General features: G+C 45.5%; 2 protein-coding genes across 7 annotated transcripts in view; one reads left to right on the forward strand and one right to left on the reverse strand.

Annotated features, from left to right (window-relative positions):
* bag5 (BCL2 associated athanogene 5) lies at positions 1–16,768 on the reverse strand. Of its 4 annotated transcripts, XM_086095407.1 has the most exons (6): positions 16,689–16,768; positions 12,666–12,738; positions 6,129–6,318; positions 4,414–4,902; positions 4,045–4,280; positions 1–3,384 (listed from the first exon to the last, which is right to left on the reverse strand). In XM_086095407.1, the coding sequence occupies exons 3-6, from the start codon at positions 6,282–6,284 to the stop codon at positions 2,847–2,849; spliced, it is 1,419 nt and encodes a 472-aa protein (XP_085951533.1). In that variant the 5' UTR covers positions 6,285–6,318; positions 12,666–12,738; positions 16,689–16,768; the 3' UTR covers positions 1–2,846. The 4 variants fall into 4 exon arrangements, with proteins under 4 accessions (XP_085951533.1, XP_085951531.1, XP_085951530.1 ...); XM_086095405.1 differs by lacking the exons at positions 12,666–12,738; positions 16,689–16,768 and adding an exon at positions 9,858–10,184; XM_086095404.1 differs by lacking the exons at positions 12,666–12,738; positions 16,689–16,768 and adding an exon at positions 9,421–9,610.
* LOC147162669 (kinesin light chain 1) overlaps positions 9,815–26,189 on the forward strand; it is a 26,872-nt gene continuing 10,497 nt past the window's right edge. The window contains exons 1-15 of one of the 3 annotated variants that reach the window (XM_086095403.1): positions 9,815–10,748; positions 11,282–11,479; positions 12,058–12,121; positions 12,516–12,606; positions 16,894–17,392; positions 18,845–18,923; positions 19,609–19,837; positions 20,590–20,677; positions 21,903–22,004; positions 22,889–23,062; positions 23,149–23,248; positions 23,793–23,845; positions 24,761–24,828; positions 24,895–25,003; positions 25,483–25,644. In XM_086095403.1, the coding sequence (XP_085951529.1) occupies positions 10,611–10,748; positions 11,282–11,479; positions 12,058–12,121; positions 12,516–12,606; positions 16,894–17,392; positions 18,845–18,923; positions 19,609–19,837; positions 20,590–20,677; positions 21,903–22,004; positions 22,889–23,062; positions 23,149–23,248; positions 23,793–23,845; positions 24,761–24,828; positions 24,895–25,003; positions 25,483–25,644 (2,154 nt within the window). In that variant the 5' untranslated portion in view covers positions 9,815–10,610. Of the gene's footprint in view, positions 10,749–11,281; positions 11,480–12,057; positions 12,122–12,515; positions 12,607–13,499; positions 14,003–16,893; positions 17,393–18,844; positions 18,924–19,608; positions 19,838–20,589; positions 20,678–21,902; positions 22,005–22,888; positions 23,063–23,148; positions 23,249–23,792; positions 23,846–24,760; positions 24,829–24,894; positions 25,004–25,482; positions 25,645–26,189 lie in introns of those variants that run through there. The other 2 variants (XM_086095402.1, XM_086095401.1) reach the window with 2 other exon arrangements.

The following is a 26,189-nucleotide window of genomic DNA, read 5'->3' on the forward strand; positions in this document are numbered from 1 at the left end:
TGACAATGTAACATGTTTATTTTGGCAGCGAACATAACCACAAGCTTTCTTCTAAACTCCGTTTTTTGTACACGTTATGTTTGGAAAAAAAAGTCACACATTCCCCATTGTTAGCATCAACAAATAAAATAAAAAGGGGGGGGCACATTCAATTGAAATGAAAAGTACTTCCTTCAAATAAAATATATATATTTTTTAATTGCTTTGTCCTCAATTGTGAGTTTTTTCCTCCCATTTTGACTTTTGCATGGAAAGTGGTTTGGTTTAAAGTCATTCCAAACATTAAATTGAATGAAATATATTCATGTGACAAAAACCATAATTTACATATCAAGTCTATAAATAGCTTCATGAATATGATTAATAAAGTCAATAATACAAATGCATCTCCACCGTTGACGTTGTTCTTTTATGTTAGCGCTGACAAAACGCACAAAAGTAATGGGACAAGCTCCTAATCAATACGTGGATGGCAGCCATTTTGTTTTCCATCTCAACACATTTAAAGCTCGATTGTGTTGTGCAATAAAAATACTCATTGAAAAATACACACTAGTGCAACTCTCTTGTGCTTTTCATGTGTGTGTGCGCGCCATTGCGTGTCCGCTCACATGGAACACACACACACACATCCGGTGAGAAGGTATACACACACACACACACACACACACACACACACATCTGGCCGCATGGTACACACACACACGGTACACACAGAGGTGTAGTCACATGCTACACACCAGGTGCGCACACATCTAGTCAGATGGTCTGCACACATCCAGTGAGATGGTACACACACACACATCCTAGTTGAAGTATGGTTCACGTTAGGTTGTGTTGTGCTCCCACAACACAATGCACACAAGTGCGTCCAGTCGCATTACATACCTGTGGTACACACATCCTACAATAGATTGCATGGTACACACACACGGTAAACACAAAAGTGTAGTCACATGCTTACACACCAGGTGCACGCACGTCTAGTCACATGGTCTGCATACACCCAGTGAGATGGTACACACACATCATAGTTGACATATGGTACACGTTTAGTTGTATTAAACACACACAATACACACAAGTCCGGTAATGCAGTACACACAAGATGCACACTCGTCCAGTCACATTACATACCCGTGGTACACACACATCCTGCTATAGATTGCATGGTACACACACGCGGTAAAACAAAAGTGCAGTCACATGCTACACACCAGGTGCACGCACGTCTAGTCACATGGTCTGCATACACCCAGTGAGATGGTACACCTTTGGTACACACACGTAGTTGACGTATGGTACACGTTTGGTTGCATTGCGCGCACACAATACACACAAGTCCGGTTATGCAGTACACACAAGGTGCACACACGTCCAGTCAGATTAAATACCCACGGTCCACACACACACATCTTTTTACAGATCACATGGTACACACACGCGGCGCACACATCTGTTTACATGGTGAATGTTTGGTTGCATGGTATACATGCGATACACACATCTGGTCACATGGGACACACATCTGGTGGCTGAGTACATACACGTCCGGTCATATGGTGCACGCAAGTGAGCGCACGGTACACACACATGGTACAAGGCGGCTTTTGAGACCGGTTTGAGAAGCGTGAACATGAAGGCACGAAGATTCCGTTGGCGTCTTCCATCTTTGTCGTCCTCGTCTTGTTTCTGCACTTTTTTTCTTTTTTTTACAACTTCAATCAACAGGAAGTAGATGTCGCTCAGCTTCCTGTTTTTCGGCCTCGGCCTGCGAATCCGCCGGGTGCTTGCCGGCAATTTGACTAAATCGCGTGCAACGGATTAATGAAATGCGCCTGTGGGGAAAGTCAAAATGGAGCCTGCGCCGCCACAAGGTGGCGCTGTCCTCCATCCGCTAGCATTGCCTGCTAAGGTAATTCAAGTTTGGGAACAGGAGCGCAGAACATTCCGAGGGAGATTTTCCAGTTAAAAATGACAATCGATCTTTTTTCACGATAGTTGGAGTAGGAAATTTTGTGAAAAAAGTCCATTTTGTTTTTTCAAACTCGATTCACAAGGTCAAAAGGTCGCTTCCTCGATTGGGTTCAGTGGTGACCATCAAAGGGAAGCTTCAACACAATAGTTCAACCACACGCATGTACACAAACGCACACTCGCGCGCACAAATTGAATGCATTCATACTAAAGCTGGGTTTAAAAATCGAATAATCGATATCAAATCGGTTTTCCTTTTCGAGCCCGATATCGATTCATGAAACCATGAATCGATGATTTTAATATCTCTTGAAAATTGAATTTTAAAGGCCGAATGTTTTAAATGTTATTTTTCTTGGAATTACTGTTCATATGAATTGAAGTATTTTCTTACATTGATGATTGCAGCAATTCAGAATCTTTTTAATTTATATTTACAATTACTGAATTAGAATTCTGAAAACGTCAACTTTACTGACGTTCGTGCGTAAGTGATGAGAACACAAATTCAAATTGACTTTGGATTTCGGCACATGTGGAGGTTTTAAGAACAATCGATGATCCATAATGAATCGATATCGAAGTGAATCGAATGGGGGGAAAATGGAAATGGAATCGAATTGAACTCTTGCGAATCGAAATCGAATCGATACCCAACCCTAATTTTGCAAACACGCGTGTAAATATGCGCACACACCAACTTGTAGATGCACACGTTTATAAACACAGGCAGAAGTTTACATCGAGTGCGTAAAAAGCAGGATGTGTTTTGTGACGGCGTGTCATCAGCGGGTGTGCGGTCAGGACAAGCGGCGCCGCAGTGCATGTTGGGAAAAAGCAGGCGGGCGGCCGTCTGTCCGTGCGTCCGTTCAGTACTCCCACTCGTCCGTCTTCATTTCCAAATAGTTGATAATGTCCTGCGCAAACTTGACGGCCTGCTTGCGGGCCCCTTTGGCGCCGTCGTCGCCGCGCAGGTCCACGGCGTCCAGCGCCAGCAGCTGCTTGGTCAGCAGCTCCTCCAGGAGCACGTAGTTCTTGTCGGCCCGTTTGCCGTCGAAGCCCAGCGCCCGGGCCTGCAGCTCCGACAGGCTGACCAGAACCGACCAAACGTCGCGGCGGGCCGGGTGCTCCTCGGGCCCGGGGCGTCGGCACGCCAGCGCCTCGCGCTGGTCCAGGAAGTAGACCACGGCCTGCACCTCCACCACGGCGCGGCGCCGCGCCTCGCGGATGCACGGGTTCTTGGCCGTGTCCACCTGGTCCAGGTGGGTCAGCAGGTCCTGCAGCTCGGCTTTGGACTGCACGGTGGGCTTGCCCGTGCCGTGGTGCACGTGGGCGCGCACGTGGGCGCGCACCTGGGCGCGCACCTCCTCGATCTTGCGGATGGAGTCGTTTTGGGCCAGGTCGTACCTGCAGACGCAGAAGGGGCGGTGCGCCACAGGGTTCGAATGAGCCACTTTTCATTTTGTTTTGACTTTTAGTGTCGGATTTCAGTTTGTTTGAAGGCAGTTTTCTTTTTTCATAGTTTTAGTATCTTTAAAGAAAAAATATGAAGAGTATTTGTAGAGTTGAAAATATAAAGAACAAAATAAAGGTCACAAAGTATTGAGAAAAAAGTCGACTTTGCTTCTAAATAAAAAAAAAATACATTGAAAGTGAATTAAAAAAAATTCCTTTTCATTTTATTTTGTAATTTTTTTTCTATTTTAGTTTTCGCCATTTTGTTAGTTTTGGTTTGGATTCCAACCGATACAGATTCTTTGAGGCCAAATCGAATCACGATAACCAACCTTTGGACCGATGAATTCAAATAAATATATAATGAATGAAAGCTTGATGCTGACGACAATAAAGATATGAATTATTTATTATTATTACGTTGTTGATTTTTTTCTTTGTAACTTTACAAAAGAAGGCGCAAAAATCGTCAAATAAATAATGACATCATTTTAATTTGGGTGGCGTGGCTCGGAATATTTCAATGTTATCTCGGTGTCATGTTGTCATGTCGCATAAATCGTAATCAATCCAAAAGCTCATATGGGCCGACGAACTGGCCGTGCGGTTCACCTGCGCGTGTCCTCGCCCTCCCCTTCCAGGTCCAAATGTTTGAGGAGTCCGTTGATCTCCTCCACCACCTGCTTGCGGTAGTTCCTGACGTCGGCGTTGCCCGACACGTCCAGAGCGTCCAGCTCCACCTGCATCTCCATCAGCAGCCGCGACAGGTGAGCGCAACTGTCCCGCCCGCTCAGGCCCATCAACAGCGCCACCAGCTGGCTGCGCGCCACGCTCACCTTGGCCATCACCTAGCAAGAAGAAGAAAAGAAAAACAGCTCAATTCTTTACAGAACAGGACGTTGACCATATTTGGAAATGGCCGAAGCCAGCCGACGTCCGTTGGACCGCATTTTGCAAAAACGATTCCTTCCATCGTTTCACCTGATTGATGGAGCTGACGGCGTCGTGCGTTTCCTCCGACATCGGCAGCGTATGCTGCTGCCTGCGGATGTCCAGGACGTCCTGGACGGCGCACAGTCGGGTGAGCGCCCGGTAGCGCGCCTTCCGCAGCGGCACCCGGCCCTCCGTCTTCACCTGCGTGAGTCGCGTCACCAGCTGCTTCAGGTCGTCCTGCAGCTCGTCGTCGATGTCGCTGGCGCCGCCCTGCCGCTGCGGCGCCACCACGCGGCGCTCCACCAGCCGCCGCGCCTCCTCGCTCAGCTCCTCCATGGCCAGGCGGGACGGGTGGCGGGCGTTCTCCTCCAGGTAGCGCAGCAGGCCCTCCACCTCCTGCGCCGCCTGCTTGCGCGCCCTCTGCAGCTCCGCCTTCCCTTCCGTGTCCACGCGGTCCACCTCCTGCAGGAGGCAGGTCAGCTGGCACTCCAGACGCTTGTAGCCGCAGTTGTCGGGAAGGCCGCTGAAGGTGCACACCTGGGGACAGAATTGGCCGCTTGATTGATGGGAGGAAACAAGGAAATGCCCTTATAAGGACATTTCCGCCGCTTCTTCCGCAATCTGGACGACAACAAACTCTCGTTTGTAAATTGGCGCAATGCTTCCATCTGCTGGCCATTAGGCGTCATTAAAGTCTACAATAATATGTTTTAAGCTATGGAGAACCAAAACTGTCAAAATGAAAAATCCATCAATGAATGAATCAACAAATAAATAAAAGAGAAAATATCAAAAACATAATTACATAAATAAATACAAAAATAAAAAACAAGATTAAAAGAATAAATATGAAAATAAATCCCTCGCGTCCCTTGTGAGCAGTCGTGAAAATCAATGGATGAAAATAAATGATATCAATCGAATGAAATCTCCATCAATAAATAAAAGCGCTCTGTTGTCACGTTCGCTTCATTCATGCTGCAGCCGCACGCGTGTCGTGGGTTCGACTCCGCCTTGCAACGTTGCGGAGCGCGTCGCCGGCTTTCGCGGGGAGCTCCGGCGACGGACGACTTTCTCGTTCACGCTCACCCGGCCAATGAAAGGCAGCTTGCAAGGGCGGAGTCTGACCCAAGACACGCTTAGGACCGCCCCCTCATTTGAATAAAACTTCGACTGCAGCGTGAAATAAATCAATGCGAGAGCAGAGCGTTTTTATTGATTGATATTTCGTTATTCATTCTATTTAGATATTTATATTTACATATATATACATTTATTTTTATATTTAATTTCACTTTTATTGATGGATATATATATTTTGTTGTTTTTATTTCCATTTATATTTATTTTTTGTATTTAATTTTATGACGATCTTTTTTATTTTCACTTTTATTTATGGATTGATTGATCTTTTTATTTGCGTCCCACCCGTCTAAATGCGTGCTTCTGGTTAATATTGCATTCACGGAATTACGAGTTTCGATCAACATTACGTAACGTCATCTTCAGTCGACAGCAAGTGGCAAAATGGCCGCCGCCTGACATGGATCAAAGCAGCTGGATTTTGCTCCATAACTCACATTCATCAAATGTCATGTTGAGGTTGACGTCCCCTTTAAACTCTTGTTTTGGTTGTCGAGCTAAAAAATCCAAATCAAATGTCTGATGAGTGTACTTGCGGGTGGCGGTGAGAAGTTGAAAGTAGGCAGCCATCTTAAAAACACGCGCAAGGGTTTCATTTTGGCCGTTTTTGGCAAACCTACCTGGGGCCGCAGCGCCGTCATTTCCCGGTGGACTTCGTTTAGCCGCATCATGGCGGGGTGTTGGGGCGGGTACTGGGGCGGGTACGAGTGCGGGTACTGGGACGGCTGCTCCGCCGCCATTGGCTGCTGCTGCTGCTGCTGCCCTCCGTGCTCCATCCTCTTGCCACCATCAAATGGCTTCCCGAAGAGGCTGCCGAAGCAAACAGGAAGTGACAACAATGAGCGGAAATTCGCAAAAGAACTCCCCATCCGTTATACGGCGGCCATTTTTAGTCAGTTGCTGGTTTTGTAGGGCCGCGATAGGACTGCTGTGTGTTTTAGAGCAGAGGTCGGCAAGGGGTCGGGCGGAGGTCACGACACAAACACGACCGACTTCAAGGATTCATGTCGAGATCCCCCGCTTGGCCGTCAATGGCTGCAGGTGATCAATCGCGCTACATCGCGCAGCTAATCAATGGCGCGGGGAATTGGGTGCGCTCGGTCGTCGACTTGAGGCTGTCGCGATGGTACGTCGCAGGATTTCTTTATTATCGTAATCCCTTCATACGATGTCGCGCAAAAAAAGAAAGTGCTCAGACGAATATCTGCAATATGAACGGACGTGCAAAACGCAACGTATGGCGTTCCGCAGGGTTCAATTCTGGGGCCGCTGTTGTTTTCGTTGGGTTCCATCTTAAGGAAACAGCAACGCTTGTTTTAAAAATGCTCTTTAGATATAAAGTTGAGTTGCGTAACTGCATGATTTGCAACGTTGAGCTAATCTCGTCCAGCACGAAAGTAGCGAGCTAGCAAAACTAGAGGAAGACGGTTGTCATGTTTAATCATCAAAAAGTATCACATAGCGAGTGCAAGACGATGTGTTCGGTATTTATCGAATGGAAAAAAGAAAACAAAAAAAGGAAGTTTTCGCGCCGATTTGAGCCGCGGCCAAACTCAAGTTTCGCTTTCATTTTCACGAGTAGAAGAAAAACGGACAGTTTTATTTGAAGGACACCCTTCAAATAAACGTTCTTTTTCTTCACAGTTCAAAATGTTTTTGTTACCAACAGAAATTAAATTGCAATATTTTCTGTAGAAACTCGTTGGATTGTAAAAACGCAACAAACGTCGTTTACACAGAAAAGCTAAAAACAGCAACATGCAAGACTCAAGTTTGACTCACTTTTGATAACGAAAGGTCGCCGTGGCTCCCAGCGCCCCCCCCCTCGCCCCCCTCCCCGTGCGAGACGTTCCAAATGCAGTATTTAACTTAAGCTTGCCTCCCCCGTTTTCGTTTTGCGCTGCTATGAACTTTGTGCTGCTTTGGCCTTGCGTCTCGTCTCATCTGCCGCACCCTAAGCATGCACAGGCGAGATAAACGAGTTACGGCTGTCAAACGACACATCGGGAAAGTAGCAAAACAATTATGACGGGCGAACACCAAGATCGGATCAAAAGGAATGTGGGCGGTCCTGATTGTCCAAATTGTCTTCAGAATTCCAACTTCTCAACAGCATCGGATGCTACATGCTATCACGCTAGCTAGCGCCTGAGCGAGCACGTTTTGACCTCTCTCTCTTTCCTGATTTATCGAATGGAAAAAAGAAAACAAAAAAAGGAAGTTTTCGCGCCGGGATGATTGACCTCTCTCTCTTTCCTGATTTATCGAATGGAAAAAAGAAAACAAAAAAAGGAAGTTTCAGAACGGGATGATGACCCATTATTGTTGAAGACAGACCCTCAGGCAGTAGCGGGTCCGAATCACGCACACGCCAGCGTAATGAGGTTAGCCTCCATTTTGCTGTTCTTCTCTCGTACCCGTGACGTCTGCTGACCCAAACACAATCCAATCGCATCTCACGTCCCTCGGAACGCGCTGCGCTCCTTTCGACCGAAGCGACCGAGCAGTGGCCTCCATTTAACATCTTCAAGAGACACCATTTTGCAGCAATCCGTTGAAAGAACTCGACTTTGTAAACAAACACAGTACGGCTCAGACTCTGGCAAGAGGACGGCCAGGCTAGCAATATGGTCGATATATTCAAATAAAATAGTGTTTATAGAGCATTACTAAGGCTGTTGATCTTTTACAACATAATAAAACTGATCTGACATTACTAAAAAGATTTTACACTGAAAAAGAAGTTTGAAGGCAGCGGTTCTCAAAGTGTGGCACGTGTGCTACTAATGGTACACAGACTCCCTTTAGTGGCATGTGACATGATCTCTGAATTACATTTTTTAACGTGTAAAACGTTACACCAGCTGTCAACTTCCCCCCCAAAAAATTCAATAGAGTACATTTGCTGAGTACAGGTCAGTTGTATTTAACTTTTAAATACAAATCATTTGCACTTTATCATTTAAAACCGTTGATTTTTTATGTGCAATATTGTTCAATTGAATCCTTAAGTGCAGTTTTTATTTTTCTAATCTCTAATAGCGGTGTTAATGTTGAAACTGCGCATACCATTTTTTTTATTTGACCTTTTGGGAATAAAAGCTCGGCCCGGTTTTGGTTTAGGTTTCGGTTTCGGTTTGCTTGCGCTCCTGTGCGGTCATCGCCGTGGCATTTTCAACGTCACACTTGGTGTACAAAGTTGGGGAACTTTAAGCATTTAAACGCATCATTCAAGTTTTGAAAAAGAAGATATTCAAGATGTTGCACATCATTAAGGAATCATATTTGAACGATGGCAGAATTCACTGCTAGCAGTTAGCAATTGATGCTAAACTGTAAATGCCATGTGGTCTGTTTCCTTTTACACAAAAGAGACGAGCATATGTTTTGCATATGGTTCCGCCCTAAATGCAACTTCAAGACAACATCAACAACTGAGACTTTTACATTTTAAATATAGCACAACGCCGCTAATAATAACAACACTCTGGAGAGGTTTTAAGGATCAGTAATCCCCTTGGAAAATGTTACGTAAGAGGGCGACGGCCAGGTCATTTGTGCCACAACGCCGGATCACCGGCTTCTGCAGACCACATCCAACCAATGTGACATTTAAGAGACCAAACATGGAGCCAGTTCGTTGGATGCAGACGAGGAGAGAACGCCTGCAGGCTTTTGTTTCACATGCTAAGTGGCTAGCAGCGGCTAAAACGGATCCTCTTCCTCCTTGCATGCAACATCACCATCATCGCCTTGCCCACCTGCAGCAAACCTATTCCCGGATTGGCGCATTATGTCATCCCGGCAAAAAAAAAAAAAGACAAGGAAAGAAAAGGTGCACATGTGTCAACCTGCGCGCACACACTTGCACATCTGCAACACGCACACATTGCGTGTCACGACAGCTCTCACCTCTTCAACATTCCGAACACGTTGGCGCACATGTTTTAACTCGAGCGGCTTCCCATCCGGTGAAATTGAATGAGGAAAACGAGAGAGAAAAGAGTGAAAATGTGGATTTTTTTTGGGGGGGAGGGGGCTTCGTTTTAAGGGAGCGACGCAGCAGATGTGCTCAGCATCAGCACCAGCACCGCGCAGCTGTGGCCCCGCCCACAAGCCGCTACCAGCTCGCCCTTAAACGTCACCGATGGTCATCGAAAGCTCATTGCGTACATCAAATCCCCCTCAAAAGACGACATTTAAACTCTTTGTCGATAGCATTTGTCTCCGCGGGAAGCTTGTATTGTCCCCCGAGCAGTTGTTCGATCACCTGACTGTGCCCCGCCTGGCTGGTGGAACTTTTAACGCACCAAAAGAGCTGCGGCGCACGTTGTTGACGTTCTTCTCACCTGCATAGCCAGCGTGCAGCCATGAGAAGTGATAAAGAGCACAGCTCCTTCCTCGGCTTCTTCTTCCAGCACAGCTAACAAACATTAGCTTCGCGAGGCTAACTGCTTGCGTCACTTCGCCTTGGCGCCGCCCGCAACGAACGCGGAGTTTGCGCTGGGCCCTGGGATGCTCGATTCGGGCAGCTGCTCGTTGAACAACTATATTCACAATTAATGTAGTCGCGCGGATGTTGTTTGTTTGTTTTGGAGCAAGTCGCAACGTTAGAATTTTAAGTCAACGTCGGCTTTGTGTGTAGGTTTTGTTTGGCCAACGAAGTGACGCTTCGTTTGGGCACCATGACGCGCTGCAAAGGCGGGATTTTAGTGGATTTAGCGCTTGAAATACAAAGGTGAGGCCGTGATGGGTGTATCGCGAGGCTCGTTGAGAAAAGGGCGTGATAGAAACATTATTAAAAAGCATAGTTTGAGATAAATAAAGCAATACAGGAACTATATCGGTAGACAATTACGAAGCGGAGGTGGAAATAGTGGAAAACGCCCCGTTACCAACCGGGCGCAGCTGGTATCAATTTAAAGCGCTCTTTTTCTGTTGGCTCTCACGTGACCAGAAGTCACCCGTCGCCCGCAGAAGGACGCTGTTGGTGAACGAGAATTCGTAGTCTTGTTTGAATTAAGCCACGACGAGTAATTGTTCAGCGTCAGTTGTGCGAGATTCTGTGGTTTTTGGTCGTTATTTGTTTTTGGGTGGTCATCATGTCTGTTCGAGCCGCCGCGGTGTGTTTGACGTGGCGCCGCTGGAGTTGTTTACGTGCACGCCAAAGTGACATGGCGGCCGCCGGCAGTCGAGAATGCAGCAAACTAGCGACTAAACAGCAAGATAAATTGCCAAAGGTTTGTATTTTTAAACCTCCTCTATGGCTAAATATTTTCGTCGCCTCTGAACTGGCAGTAGGCTGGCCAAAGTTTTTCCCCCCAGTAAAGGTCGAACCACGGCAACACGGTGATGAAGTGCTGCCTTCACCAGGGAAAATACAATCCATGCTATTGTTTATTTTCTTCATATTGGACTGGCCACTGGTCTAGTTGCAAGCCCTTTGTTAATTTATAAATGAATGTTAAATTATAAGTCAATGTACTACGCTACCCCTTGGTGGCCAAGGCATGCATACCAGAAGGAGCAGCACAATGCTCATTGAATTGTCATGATACATAAACTGTTTGATTCTTTACACTCTATATAAGAACAATAATATACAGTGCTACTTTGCGTAGTTAAAAAAAATCTCACTTTTTTATTTGTCAATGCGGCACAATAAAATTTTAACACATTCAGACCTCTGTAAAATCTTCCATTTTGTTCGCTTGACTGAAATGTTGACTTAAGTTTTGTGTTTTATGTCTTTGCGTGTTTCGTTGGCACTCAGAGGTCCAAGTTCCGACCGGCACCGAGCGCTACGCACGACTGGATCGGCCCTCCCAACCCGCTTTCCAACCTACGACCCATCGTCTACCGCGTGGCGCAGAACGAGTCGGAGCTGGAGAGACACCTGCGGAACCTGCGGCAGGACACTGAGGACTGGAACCACCGATTCTGGACCGAGCAGAACCTCACCTTCGACAAGGTGCTCAGAAATTAGGCACAATAACAACTCCTGTTGACCCTGTATTTTTATATTTTTCCAAATACTTATATTATGAGTATTTGGTTCAGTTTTGTGTTTTATGAAAAAAAAAAAAAAGACAAAGGCCATTATTTTAGGAGGGTGACATAATAAAAATCCCAATGTAAAAATTCTGTTGAATAAACAAAACGTCACTATATTATTAAAAATGGTTGTAAATAAAAACTACATTATGTTGGTTATGAAATGGCTTCAATAACAATTAAAAAAAAATGTAATCCAACAATATAATTAAACAGGATCTGTATCCTTCTTTAACGATATCTTTTTTTAATGAATAGATAATACATTACGATATAATTTAAATAATGATTTGATAGTTTGACCAGTTGGCTTTTATATTTAGACTTTTCACTAAACAGCAACGTCATCGATGACACGCACAGCAGAGGGCAGCATTGCCTAACAAACTTTGACTCGATGCATTTCATTCATTAGCAGAACTCTGTTGCCGCTGTGGATCATTTTCTGGCAGCTTCATGTAATCGTTTTTCTAAAATTGTTTGTGTTTTGTGCAGGGAAAAGATGCCTTCATTGTGTCGCATCTGAAGGCAAAAGGCTTGACTGAGCGAGACCAGCAAGGTTGTCCCATTTGCAGACATCAAGCACATTTAAAAAAACAAAAACGATTTTTGCCTTCTTTTTTTTTTAACACATTGCAATATAAGAAAATATAATGACATTCAACCTCTCCCCACCCCTCACCCATTAAAAAAATCAGCTGATTTTTGCTCATTTTCCTCTCTATTTTATAGTTCAACAAAGTAATATAAAAGAGTAAAAAATTTCAGCCTGTCATTCATATTTGGTATCGGAATTTTATCCTGCTAAATATCGGAACCGACCTAAAAAAAAATAATAATCCACATCCGTTGGGCTCTCGTCACTCTGTTTTGTTTTAAACTCCGCTTTGACATAACCCAAAAGTTTTTGTATTTGTTGGGTTTTTTCACATGATTCCAAATGCACGTTGCAGGTCGCCGCCACACTCTGGCCAGCGAGGAAATGTCCGTCTTCTACAAGGACTTCTTGGACAGAAATCGACAGCGACACGCCAATTACAACAAGTCAGTTGCTTGACACGCACACGTGCAGTCATGATAAGGAGTAATGTTGACGTTCTTACGCGTCCTTGCAGGGAGTGGTACCGGCGCAACTTGTCAATCACCTTCCTCATGGCCCGCGTTGCGCTGCTCAACCTGTGGAAGAGGGTCGGCCGCATTAAACGCCATAACACACCCGCAACGTGATCACAAGCCAACATCTGCTGGAAAGTCACTTCATTAGGTACGCACGGGCCGCGTACCGATTGGCGGTGACGCTGTCACGGTCAATGTGCTGAAACATGATTGGTTCCAAATAAAACAACCTCAAACAAATGGCCAGTGGATTTGTTTGAAATGATCATTTTAATGAAATGAATATTGGTGGCGGACAAGGATGTTTTTGCATTTGTCATTAGTGTTCACTCTGACACTTTTCACAACACCCGCACGTTTCCCCATAGGGGATGTGGGTATTTGTCAACAAACGACAAGATTCAACACCTCCACTTTTTCCAGCATAAGGGTCCAACAAGCACTTTTTGCACCGTTGGGGGACATGAGTGTTGCGACAAAAAGATGTTGTTCGCTCTCTCTCTCTCTCTCAGCATGGATATTTAAAATTTTAGGTATGGTTTTATTTTCATGCAGTTTTTTCATTGACTAAGTGAATTCTAATCCACCCAAATAAAAAGGTAAACTCTCACACTTTTCCCTGGAAGCAAAAACGACCTCACATGTGACTGCCATGCATCACGTGACCAGCCAATCGCCTGACTCCCATGTAAACAAGCGTTGTCTCCTAGCAACAGCTTCCCCTCTGATAAGAACTGCAAAACACGTCTGATGTCCACGGGAGCGCGCTTTCGTTCGCGATGACAACGGGAGCGCGCTTTCGTTCGGCGATGACAACGGGGGCGCGCACTCGCTCACCTCACCTCAGCTTTCCTCCCTCCCCTTGTAATCTTGGCGGGGTGACGTCATTGCCCAGGAGCCGTGGGAGGAGGCGCCATTTCACGCCCCTAACCAGCACCCAGCGAGTCTGTCGGTCGGTCAGTGACAGTCAGTCAGTCACCTGAGCGGCGAGCCGTCAACTTCGTCCGCGGCGGTCGTCGTATCATCCGGCTTCGTAGCGTTTTCCTTGCCCGCTTCGAGTCATGGAAGTCCCGGGAGAGCAGGCGTCTCCCGTCACGAGTGGCTCCGTCTAAAGCCAGGACTTTTGACAGCTAACGCTAGCTAGTATGTGAGCTAGCCTGTCCGGCGTCTGTCGGCCAAACGGATCCCACCCCTGCCGCGGGAGGGCGGGACACTCTTTTGTTGGGAATTCACCTTCCATCAGCGCCTCATCGCGCTTGTTTTGAATCGAAGGCGAGGCGAAGGCACAATTTGGCTGCATTGGCAACGGATGTCCCAGAGAACGGTAAGGCGGGCTCGGTCTAATTCCCGCAACGCTCTTTCGCTCCTCAAAGAGGTCAATAAACTCATTGTGGTATATTATTTACGCGTCACCATGATCGACTGTACTACCTCTTGTAAGCATTACAATGATTTCCCTTTACAAAGAAACAAATCACCCGTGCTTTGGGCTGATGTGTTGACATTTATTCCAGGATTTGGTCGGGTGAAAGTGGAAGGCTTGCGTTTCCTGTGAGTCAAGAACATTGTATTCGGGCTAACTGGTTCTTCAGGTTCGACCGTGTGCGCGTGAGGAGATAAGGGCAGAAAAGAAGCCTGCCAGCCGGCCAGGGGCACGAGGCGGGGTCCGAGCGCCTGACCGTGATTGGCATTCCGCGCGGGTGGAGCTTCTTGAAAGGTTCTTGTGTTGGGACACAGTGAACGCCAGTGTGGCGGGATCCACAGCTGGGGTGAGGATGAGGGTGACGTTAAGGTTCTACGACCAGCAGGCTTCCCGACAACCACCTTCTTCTCCCTTGGATCATCTTGTTTGATGTCTACTGGGCTGTCAATAGAACCGATTCAAATGCAGCTTCTGGTGGGACATATTCGAGCCCTCAATCGTCCTGCGAACTGCTCGTTGTTGTGATTGTGTTTGTAAACAAACTGAACAGCCGCTACCAACTGTCCGCGCACAATCAGCGCGGACAACTGTGGTTCTTGTAAGAACCGTTTCCACACTTCCTGTCTCTATGACATGTGGAAGTGAAAGCTTGCGGTCGATTGTTGAAGAAGTACGTGGTGTTCTGAACACGAGATTTCAAGCGCCACTTCTGGGATAAACGGCCCATTATTTACTGGTGTACTGGCCTGGGGCGTTGGTGGACTCAACTGCAGACGGAGCAAGGCATCATATGAAGCCGGGGGCCTTTTTTCTACAGCGTGTCTCAAAAGTTTCGATATCCCATGATATTCAATGAGGCTCTTGGTCATACGCTCCAGAAGAGCTGCGAGCTTCAGGAACTTATGGCGAGACTTTCCCTGCATTTTAAGCGAATCCCAGCCGTGATTATCAAAGAGACTCGGCCCACGCGAGCTGACTAAGACTTCCTCCTCCCCCGCCTTGCGCTCGCACTTCCTCTTCTTCCTCGATCAAACTGGAAATGAAATCCACACCTTTCATCACTTCCCAGGGTGCTCCTCTTCAAACTTGTTGTTTACATTTCAAGACGTTGGCGTTCCTTCATGATGCCAAATGGACCAAGTCATACCAAAGACTCTAAAAATGGGAGCCATTTGCCTCCCTGCTTAACACTCAGCATTAAGGGTTGTAATTGGGGGGTTAGATGACCAAATGATTCCCGAGCGCGGCTCCTGCTGCTGCTCACCGCTCCCTCGGGGGATGGCTCAAATGCCGAGAACGAATTTCGCCCCACTTGGGTGGCTGTGACGATCAGCGGTACTTAAACTTTAATCTTATGATTGGCATGGTTACATAATTGATTGTATGTTAATATCTCATAAAATCACATCTAGTTAATCATCTTGTGAAGAATATTTGCATTATAGCCACTTGTGGGTGATTAAGTAAATGCAGTCCATTAAATCTTCTGGTTGCCTCTGGTTGTACTTTTTTAGTTCGATCTGCATGTCATGCAGTCCACATGGTCGGCTTCCTGCTCGCCGGTCAGCTGACTTGCTGCAGGCTGGACGCTGCCCCCCCCCTTTCAACCGCCCCGTTCTTCCACCGGCACTCTAAAAGGGTTTTCTCCGCACACTTGTTCACGAATGTGAAATGTTTTCGACGGCGGGTCGTGGCCCGGCTGCGCTCGGTGTTGCCACGGAGGTGCGAGTGAGCAGACTGATCCTGAATCGGTGTTGTGCGCCGCAGTCATGGGAAGCGTTTGGGAAGCTTTGCAGTGTTGTATTGTGTTGAAGCCTGCGGACATTTTATGCGGCAGCTCACTCATCATCCTCTTTCGGAGTGTGTGAAATTGATACAAAGCCAGCGCGGAGCGCAACACGACTCGGCGACACATCGAGTTACGTATGCGGCTATGGCTGGTTGAATGCGGTTTATTTCTGCTGATTTTCATTTTGCATTTGGTGATGCAGAGTAGTTTAATGTGCTCGCAACTTGTCGTAGCTGGTTTGTTCGACTTGCTGAGTCATTATTGCCTCATAGCTTGGAATCTGCCTGGCGGACTAATTTTTCTATGCTGGGTCACAGTACCAAATCCAGGTCCAGAAAGTAAGAACTGTTCCACAGGTTGGCTTCCAGTAGATAAACCAGCTCTTACCAGCCAGCTGAGTAGAAAGAAGCATATGTGGCTAGAGCCGAAATGTGGCAGGATTTTGGCTTTCTGGACCTGGATTTGAGACCTCTGCATATTTGTTATTGATCAATCCAGTGAGGGAAATGTTTGCCTGCTGTTTTGTGCCATTTTGTTTGGGTTTACATCCTCTCGAGGTGGACGGAAATGGAATACTGTTCAGTCCTTCAGTGTGCGCTGAGCCAGTGACGTGCGGAAGAAGCATTTCTTCTTTGCAACAGGAATAGAGAATGAATAGACGTAGTCTGTTTAGCCGTGACCTTCACGGTACAAAAGGCCGATGAGGACTTGCAGAAAATTTGCTCTTAAGCGTCATCGCAGCTTAAGTCAAATGTTGAAAACAGTCACAGAAGCGAGCCGAGCAGCTCGTTTACTCACCTTGAACGTTCGTCAACCTCATCCAACAAAGTTGAAAAAGTCCAGATCCCACGGTTCCGCGTTTGAGCGCGAAGAAGCGTCAATCCGTAAATGTGGCGAATTCCCTGCTGGTTCTCGCCGCTTTCATCGCCGTCTGATGTCCCTTGATGCGTCACGGCGACACGGGCGCTCGCATCACGCCTCCTTCTATGATTGTCGCTTTCAGGATGCGTGAGGACATGTCCACCATGGTGTGCGTGAAGGCTGAGGAGGAGCCCGGAGAGAAGCTGTCCCAGGATGAGATCATCTCGCGTACCAAGCAGGTGATCCAAGGCCTGGACGCCCTGAAGCAGGAGCACCACGCCATCCTGGACGGCCTGCTGGGCACGCTGCGCTGCCTCAAGCAGGACGAGGAGGGCGTGCTGGTGGAGGAGAAGTCGCACATGATCCGCAAGTCCCTGGAGATGCTGGAGCTGGGACTGAGCGAGGCCCAGGTGATGATGGCGCTGTCGGGCCACCTGAGCTCGGTGGAGTCGGAGAAGCAGAAGCTGCGGGCTCAGGTGCGCCGCCTGTGCCAGGAGAACCAGTGGCTGCGGGACGAGTTGGCCGGCACGCAGCAGAAGCTGCAGAAGAGCGAGCAGAGCGTCGCGCAGCTGGAGGAGGAGAAGAAGCACCTGGAGTTCATGAACCAGCTCAAGAAGTACGACGACGACCTGTCCCCCTCGGTGAGTCCTGCTCCAGTTTGACAAGCCCATATGCAATCAGGTCCGTAAAATATTGGGACATGGACGCCGTTCGCGTCTTTTTGCCGCGAAACGGCACCACAGTTGTTTTGAAATGTACTTTGAATGCACATTTGCAGCGCTAATTTGAGGGTGTTTTCATCCAAGTCAGGTGAATGTTTATGATTTATTTATTTTTCATTTTGGCAGTTTTGATCCTCCATAATATTCAGCCAAATGCTCCGGAACTCGTTAGGCAGCGCTTCACAGTGCCTGAAAAATAATGCAAAAGCAAACAAAGAGGTTTTTTTTGTTTTTTAAGAAAGTGTTGCCAAAGACAAAACTGCAATAAAAATGCCCCAAGCATCAACAAGCAGCAAGTGAAGACGGTTGCCAGAAAGTCCGGCATCTGCTGATGTCTTTTATACGTTCCACACGTCAGACTGCAAAGGAGAAAATAGCGATCGTTAATTCGTCCCATGACGTTTCATGCCTTAAGAAGACACACATTTGGATGTCAATACCTTCAAATTAAATCATATCTTGTCTCATTTCAAATCCATGAAGGTGGTCTTCAGACACAAAAAGACGCCAATTGTCCCAATATTTAAGGACACGGCCAAATATTGGTCATTTTGTAATGCTGTGTGAATTATGTGCAGGGGAGAAACGATTTATCCAATAACTCAAATAATTTCATGACAAAAAAGATTGAAGCATAATCTCTGCCTCCAAACTTCGCAGTGATCGCTTTAACAACCGCATCGCTCCGTGTTAAATGATTTTGTGCGACGGCAGCGAGCCGTTTGGAAAGATTCATTGATAGATAGATTACCCGATTCTAAGACCTCGGACCGATTTGTATTCATTTTGTAAATTACACTCATTCGTAAAACAATAGGACTTTACTATGATTGCTTCTTTTTTTTAATATATTTACTGAATTAACGGCATTGATGTGCTGTGTTGTATTTATGCCAGTGATGACATCATCAAGTGTTTCAAAACCATTGTTCATTGCAAGTACAGTCATTTCTGGACTATAAGATGCTACTTTTTTTCACTTGCAATCAACCCTGCGGCTAATACAAAGGGGCGGCTTATCATCAGATCACAAGGGGGCGCACTTTGAAGGAAGCGCAAGAGCGTCAGGCAGAGCAAAACAAACCAAGTGAACCCAAATACAGTGAAAGAGACAGAACCAGAGCGAGACAATTATGAAAAAGAAAGCGGGAACCCGGTGCGGTAACATTAAAACACCTGCGGCTTACAGTCGGGTGCGCCTTATAGTCCAGAAATGACTATGAATAATTATCTGTAGAACAAACCCAGTATTGTGATTAGGAATGACGAATGATTCCAAACTCGGTTTGCAATCATTCACGCATTCCTGAATCGCTATGATGACTTTTTCATTGGCAATCTAAAAATCTGTATGTGTACTTTCTTCTTCAGGAGGAAAAAGACTCGGACTGTAGCAAGGAGACTCTGGATGATCTCTTCCCGGACGATCATGACGACCAAGCGCAAGGCAGTAAGTACGCTTTATGATTTCGTATACTTTTGAACCTCTGGTGTCCAGTCTGTAATTGGGTTGCGTTTTGTTTGTTTTTTTACCTGGTGGATTAATTACATCATAAAGTGTGCGGACAAGGAAGCAGGCGGCTGAATGGATCATTTGGACCGCGTCACAGCTCCGTTCAGTTACTGAATTCACTTTTTGAAGGATTTCCGCAGCAGCGTGGAGGGAATTTTATCATCTCGCAAGATGATTTATTTATAACCGAAGTGTGAGACAAATATGAGCGAGCACAACTTTGGGGCATCATGAATTTTAGTGAACGAAACATCACCATAGCGGTCAATAGCGTATAATGAGACGGCCATGACGGCGCTCTCCTGAGTTATTTGGGGTCACCGATGATTGCTTTTTTAGTTTTTAGATCATAAATCATTTCAGATCTACGAAGACATTTTGATGAAGGAGGAAGAAAGTTGCATGCTCTCCGCTATATTTTCAAACATTCTAAATTACAAGTAATAAAAAAAAAAATATATATATATATATATATATATATATATATATATATATATATATATATATATATATATATATATATATATACATAAAATATTGGCTAGCGACCAGTCCAGGGTGTATCCCGGTTCTTGTGCTGAATTTTGTCAACGCTCACCCTTGTCGTCCGTGGTCTTCGCAGTCCAGCCGGCCCACGGCAGCGCGGCGGCGGCGGCTGCCCAGCAAGGCGGCTACGAGATCCCGGCGCGCCTGCGGACGCTCCACAACCTGGTGATCCAGTACGCCTCGCAGGGTCGCTACGAGGTGGCCGTGCCGCTCTGCAAGCAGGCCCTGGAGGACTTGGAGAAGACGTCGGGACACGACCACCCCGACGTGGCCACCATGCTCAACATCCTGGCCCTCGTATACAGGTCTCCAAAATGGCCGCCACTACCAGAAATTTCTTATTTTAAATTTTAATTTAAAATGGACAGTTACCGTAAACCAGTTAATTTTAACAAAAGAGTAATTCCATCATAGTTTAAAAAAAATATTATAAATAAATATATAGAAAATTGATATTTTAATTATACATTGATAATTTATTCTTTTTTTTTTCTTTTCTTTTTTTTCCTAAGAGCTCAGTGATAATTTGATAATTTATTCTAATGCAACTTATTAATTATAGCCAATGAAATATAAATGCAAAAAAAAATCACCAATTATTTGAAGAGGTAATTTAATTTTAATTTTAGGGAAAGGATGAAAAAGCGGATGGCGGGATCATATTTCTCGCAGCCTTGTTTTAATTGCTGCTGCAGCGTAGCAAAAGCTCTCTTTGCGTTGCGTGAGCGGCTGCTAGACGACCGTAAAGGTCCTTGTGGAACCCGGCATACATGTCTGACGATTTACAGTACGGCGTCAATGTCGCCACTGTCTGCCCCAAACAAAAGAATGACCCAAACCTGCTGGAAAACTATTTTAACGAGTTCTTCTCATTTTTATCTCCCTCCACAAATCTTCCTTGAGGAACAATCTGTCCGTCTTTTGGTTACGTGTGGGAACTGCGGTAAAGCGACATAACGTTAGTAGTGGAAGTTGTCATTGGGCTTTATGGGCTTTCGTCCTGTGTGTGTGTCTGTGTGTGTGTCTGTGTGTGTGTGTGTGCGCGCGCGTTTGACAGAGATCAGAACAAGTACAAGGAGGCCGCCAACCTGCTGAATGACGCTCTGGCCATCAGGGAGAAGACGCTGGGCCGCGATCACCCTGCCGTGAGTTCATCGTATAAAATCCACTTTCAATGCTACCGATCTTCGTCCAGGATGTAAAAGTTCTGCATTTGTTTTGTGGGTCTGCTCATAAACAGCAATCGGGGCAAACAAATGGTTTTGTATTGTATTGGGACCGGGCCGGCCTTCAAATGCAAAATTCATTTAAAATGAATGATTAAAAAAATCTTAAAGCTAAGCTAACGGGCTACTTTCATATTTACTGTAGCTAACTTCTTATTCGGCTCATTTGACGGGCTGAGTCATTGGCCTTGTTTACACGGCCTGTCATCACCCTGACCTTTCTTTCTTTTTATCTGTGTATACAATTAGGCGGGTAGAGAACCCGGACAGCACGCTCGTGCTCGCTTTAGGATCAATAACATTGATTTTTGCCGGCTCCCTCGCAGACAACACGGCCATTACTGTGTTTTTCTTCTCAATGGGACACATTATTCTTCCAAGGTTGTTACGGATTTTTTGTGTCGGTATTTTAACACTTTGACGCAAGGTGATGATAAAGTCACGCACTGTATGTATAAATAAAAAGAAAAAAACTAACTGTGTTAACTCCTTCAGGTGTGAACCTTCAGCGATCAACATTTTGTGAGGTTTGCCCTCCCCATCACCGTTCTTACTTTTCACCTCAAAGTGATTGCCACATAAAATCAGCACTTCCTCCTCACTCTTTTCCGCAAATAGAACTTGTATCATTCAAATTCTTACACGAGGCACATTGTGTACTTTTTCCCCCCTGCAATTTAAAATCATTCTGTCACATGCTTTGGTCAAAATAACCCAAGGAACAAGAAAGAGTTGCAAAAAGTGGAGCCCAGAGTGAGTGGCGGAAAACAAACATACGCCTCATACATGATACAAGCATTTTCACTGATGGAGGCAGCACTTCATACAGTACACTTAAACAACTACACTTTTCACACTATTCTCCATATGCTACAGTGTACACAGTACATACAACAAAAACAACAACAACATCCCAACGAGTTCACCCTTCTTCTTCTTCCAACTCTGTCCTGGTCTCTGACGACCTTGAGGGTCCTAATGACTTTCCCCGCCAAATGGGATCAAATGACAAGGCCACACTCGATGACTTCCTTTCCGAGCGCGTTCTGTTTTCAGATCAGAGGTTGACGTTTGTCGGAGCGAAAATGATTTGAGGCCTGCGTTGGTTTCAAGGTTGACCAAAGGTTTGTCTCGTCCCCGCCAGGTCGCCGCCACGCTCAACAACCTGGCCGTGCTGTATGGAAAGAGGGGCAAGTACAAAGAGGCCGAACCGCTGTGCAAGCGAGCGCTGGAGATAAGAGAGAAGGTGAGATTAGAAAAAAAATAAGAGAGAAGGTGAGATTAGAAAAAAATTAAAAAAAATAAGAGAGAAGGTGAGATTAGAAAAAAATAAGAGAGAAGGTGAGATTAGAAAAAAATAAGAGAGAAGGTGAGATTAGAAAAAAATTAAAAGAAATAAGAGAGAAGGTGAGATGAAAACACGTTTTCATTTTCATTCTCAACAGAATGGATGTGATGTGTTTTTGCTATATATATATATATATATATATATATATATATATATATATATATATATATATATAAAATCTTAGAAAATATGCTTCATTTAAAATTGTTTACGGAGCTCCCAAGGTTATCAGTAAAAAAAAAAAAAAGTTACATGGAAACTTAAAGAAGTAAAAACCATAGCTCAGTTTTTCTCCCAAAATTTAAAGAATCGTGAAATCTTAAACTTTCACATCTCTTTGTTTTAGTGTCAAACAAAAACAAAAGGTTCAGAGGATTCCCAGGGTCAGCAGCATCTCTTATAACGTTAACTGAAAATGTAAATAAATAGTTCCCTCAGATTGAAATGTTTTAGCTTGACCTTTTATCGGCCGTCAGATTTTGTGAAAAAGCCGATATCGACATTCATCAAAATGCCTAATATCGGCGCCTTAATCAGTCGATCCCGAATAATAAATCATCCAAACACATATACATAGACCCGGACAAAAGTCCTCAATAAGTCACAGTAATATATGTTAAGATAACATAATAAAACAATCCCCATGATAATTGAGATACGTAAAAAAAAAAAATTCAACCGGGTCGCTTAAAACCGAGAAAGAAAGTGCAAACTGAGTGCGCAGGTGGTCAACCGTAAAGCAAATGGCACCCGCTTCCGCTTCTGCTGTGGTTGCGCTCCAGGTGCTGGGCAAGGACCACCCGGACGTGGCCAAGCAGCTCAACAATTTGGCCCTGCTGTGCCAGAACCAGGGCAAGTACGAGGAGGTGGAGTACTACTACATGCGCGCGCTGGAGATCTACCAGACCAAACTGGGGCCCGACGACCCCAACGTGGCCAAAACCAAGAACAACCTGGTGAGGTGCACAGCATTGAGAAAAAAATGCAAAATTGTTTTGGAATGTCCACGCTGTGACGGTGCTGTCAACTTTTCCTCCACCAGGCCTCCTGTTACCTCAAGCAGGGCAAGTTCAAGCAGGCCGAGACGCTCTACAAAGAAATCCTCACACGGGCCCACGAGAGGGAGTTTGGTTCTGTTGATGGTAAGGCGTGCACCTGTCAATTTGTCTCTGTATCATCGTGGGGACATCTCATTGACATGATGCATTTCCTAGCCCAGTCGTGGGCGAACTCGGTCCTCGAGGGCCGGAGTCCTGCAGGTTTTGGATGTTTCCCTCCTCCAACGCAGCTGATTCCAATCAACGGGATCATTATTATCTTGCTGATCATTTATCAGATGTGTTGGAGGACTCCGGCCCCCGAGGACCGAGTGTGCCCACCCCTGTCCTAGCCCCTCCCTCTAACCCCAAGCATCCAAAATGATTGCCTACCCACATTCCTTACCCTAACCTCAACCGTAACCCAATTGAAACCTAAACTCTAAAAGCAAGTCTTGACCCTCAAAAAGAGGTCTGAACTTGTGGGGACCACCCAAATGTCCCCACAATTTCAAGTCGGTCCCCACAATGGTAGATAAACCTAGAAAAACACGCGTGTATGGGCCCCACAATGTATAAAAGTGCACGCACGTGCACGTGCACGCGCACGCACTTGTGTCCACAAATGCTGTTATTGTTTACACTGCAGGCGAGAACAAACCCATTTGGATGCACGCCGAGGAGAGGGAGGAACAAAGCAAGGTGAGGAAACGTTCATACTTTTGTACTACAATCAGAAAGCTTGTCTCTTTGTGAGAATCCCACAAATGTGCAAAAAGGATTTTTTTAAATTAAAGACATTAAACGAGATGTTGTCCTTTTTTGTACAGGCCGGGTTTTTCGTTGAGCATTTGAAAAACAGCCGCAGTTTAAAATCACACATAAGACAATTCAATATAAAATAATTTAAAAGCAGTATGTTTACATTTATTGTTAAACTTTTGTGTGTTTTGAGGGGGTTGGTCCTTTCTCATGCAAATGAGCCAAAACTCATACTAGCCCTTAGTTTGACGAAAAAGAAGCAAGCGTTTTGGTTGTATTTTCACTGGTGGAAGCAGCACTTCAGCATCCCCCCCCCGCTGCCACGTAGGGCCGCCATGTCTCAAGCAGGACCAACAAACCCTCGTCTGCTGGGCCAATACTGAATATGCTTTTTGTTGCCATGAGGTCCAGCAATCTATTCTTTATCCTCTGTGAAGAGGATTGGATTTGTGCTCTCCGATTGCGTCGTCCACTTCGTCGCTTGCTGATGGCGGTGCTACGGTCGCCATGGTAACCAGTGTTGCCACACATTGACTGGAGCGGCTAAGTCGTACAGAAAAGCTGCAGTAAGAAGGCACCGTCTTGAGTTCGCGGATTAGCCGCCGCCGCCGCAATGAAGCCTCAACGCTGCGTTATTGCCAAGGCCGCCGTAATCCCACCAGCGTTGCTTAACTTCCAATTTTGAAGTGGAGGACCTCAACCAAGCGTGCAGGGATTAAGAAAAAACAAAAAACACAATCAATCACATCGAAATTGTGTAACTTATTTGAATACGATTTCTCTGAATTTGGAGTTTTAAAGAAAATGCGGTCGGCTGATTCAAACAAACTCGGTTGGATGTTGTTGTTTTCTCAGGGCAAGCAAAAGGACGGCTCGCCTTTCGGAGAGTACGGAGGATGGTACAAAGCTTGCAAAGTTGACAGGTAATTCATTTCAAGAGCAACATGAGCAGAACCGAAAAGTGCACAAGTGTTTCGTTGCGTGCGCAGCCCCACCGTCACCACCACCCTGAAGAATCTGGGCGCGCTCTACAAGCGGCAGGGCAAGTTCGAGGCGGCCGAGACCCTGGAGGAGGCCGCCATGCGTTCCCGGAAGCAGGTGACCGCTGCTCACGTGCACGCATATCAAATGAGCCGAAAATGACCTCCACTTTGGCCCGTGTCAGTTTAGCTCAAGTTGGGAGTTTATTATTTTTCCCGTTTTTTATGAAGTGTTCAATAGCTGCATAAAAGAATACTAACGTCAAAAATGTCGCTTGCGTGTCCAAATATGGTCAATATGGTCAATTTCACATTATTTACTCGTATCCTTCGTAGCGGACTGTCCTGACGTCATCTGTACACCACAAATTACTGTCATGCCACGTAAAAATAAACACTATTGTTGAAATAGTCAAATCTGTATTAGGCTTTGATTATCTAAATCTGCGTTTGGTTCATGTTTCCACCTGAGGACAAAATATTTTATTCAATTAGTTGTCAAAGCATCCATACACAAGTTTCCGCGTACGTTTTCACGGCCACAAAAATGAGCCCCTTGACTTACATGTGGAATGTTTTTTGTTTTTTCCGATGGAGGGTCTGGACACGGCTCACAAGCAGCGCGTGGCCGACGTGCTCGGCGAGCCCGAAGCTCGCGAGAAGCAGCGCAGCCGCGAGAGCTTGACCTCCGACACGGTCAAGTACGAGAGCGGGCCTGACGGCGGCGAGGAAGTGAGTATGAGCGTGGAGTGGAACGGGGTAAGTGCAGTACACAGCCCTCGCCATTACACTCAGCGTTGATACTTTATGGTCGCAGTCGTCAAAGGATGTTGTTGATTGACGGCGAGGGAGCTGCAGGAGACGACTTGGTGGTACCTTGACTTACTGGTGCACAAATATACGACTTTGCTGAAGGGCAAAAAAACAAAACGCAAAAAAAAACGGAAACATTTATTAGTAGTCAAGGAGGCCAATAACCGATATTTTAAGCCATATTCTTTTGCAGTAAGAGTGAAAATATTTGTGTCAAAAAATAAATAACTTTGTTGAAATGCCATTAAGCCTGTTTTTAAATTTTCAACAAATTTATTTATTTTTTTATTTAAAAAAAATAAGCAAGTCAATAAAGTTTTCCAAAATGTCAACATCATTTTTATTTTTATATAATTCATATTTATTTATTTATATAATAAAATGTTTAGGGACTCAAAACTTCCCAGTGTCAGCATCATCTTTTATAAAGTGGTCATTGAAATAAACACATAAATGGAAAGTTCTGCATCTCGCTGAGTGACAAATTCATG

The sequence above is a fragment of the Leptonotus elevatus genome, chromosome 14 (assembly GCF_054856555.1).
Source record: "Leptonotus elevatus isolate MCC_2025b chromosome 14, RoL_Lele_1.0, whole genome shotgun sequence".
NCBI classification, from domain to species: Eukaryota; Metazoa; Chordata; class Actinopteri; order Syngnathiformes; family Syngnathidae; genus Leptonotus; species Leptonotus elevatus.

Bases quoted from the DNA above. Each gene is read 5' to 3' on its own strand.
- bag5 (XM_086095404.1), bottom strand. From the start codon at position 9,452: ATGTGCGCCAACGTGTTCGGAATGTTGAAGAG. The intron at 4,903-6,128 runs GTAGGTTTGCCA...TTCTGTCCCCAG, and splicing joins TGACGGCGCTGCGGCCCCAG to GTGTGCACCTTCAGCGGCCT. The intron at 4,281-4,413 runs GTGAAACGATGG...TCTTCTTGCTAG, and splicing joins CCGTCAGCTCCATCAATCAG to GTGATGGCCAAGGTGAGCGT.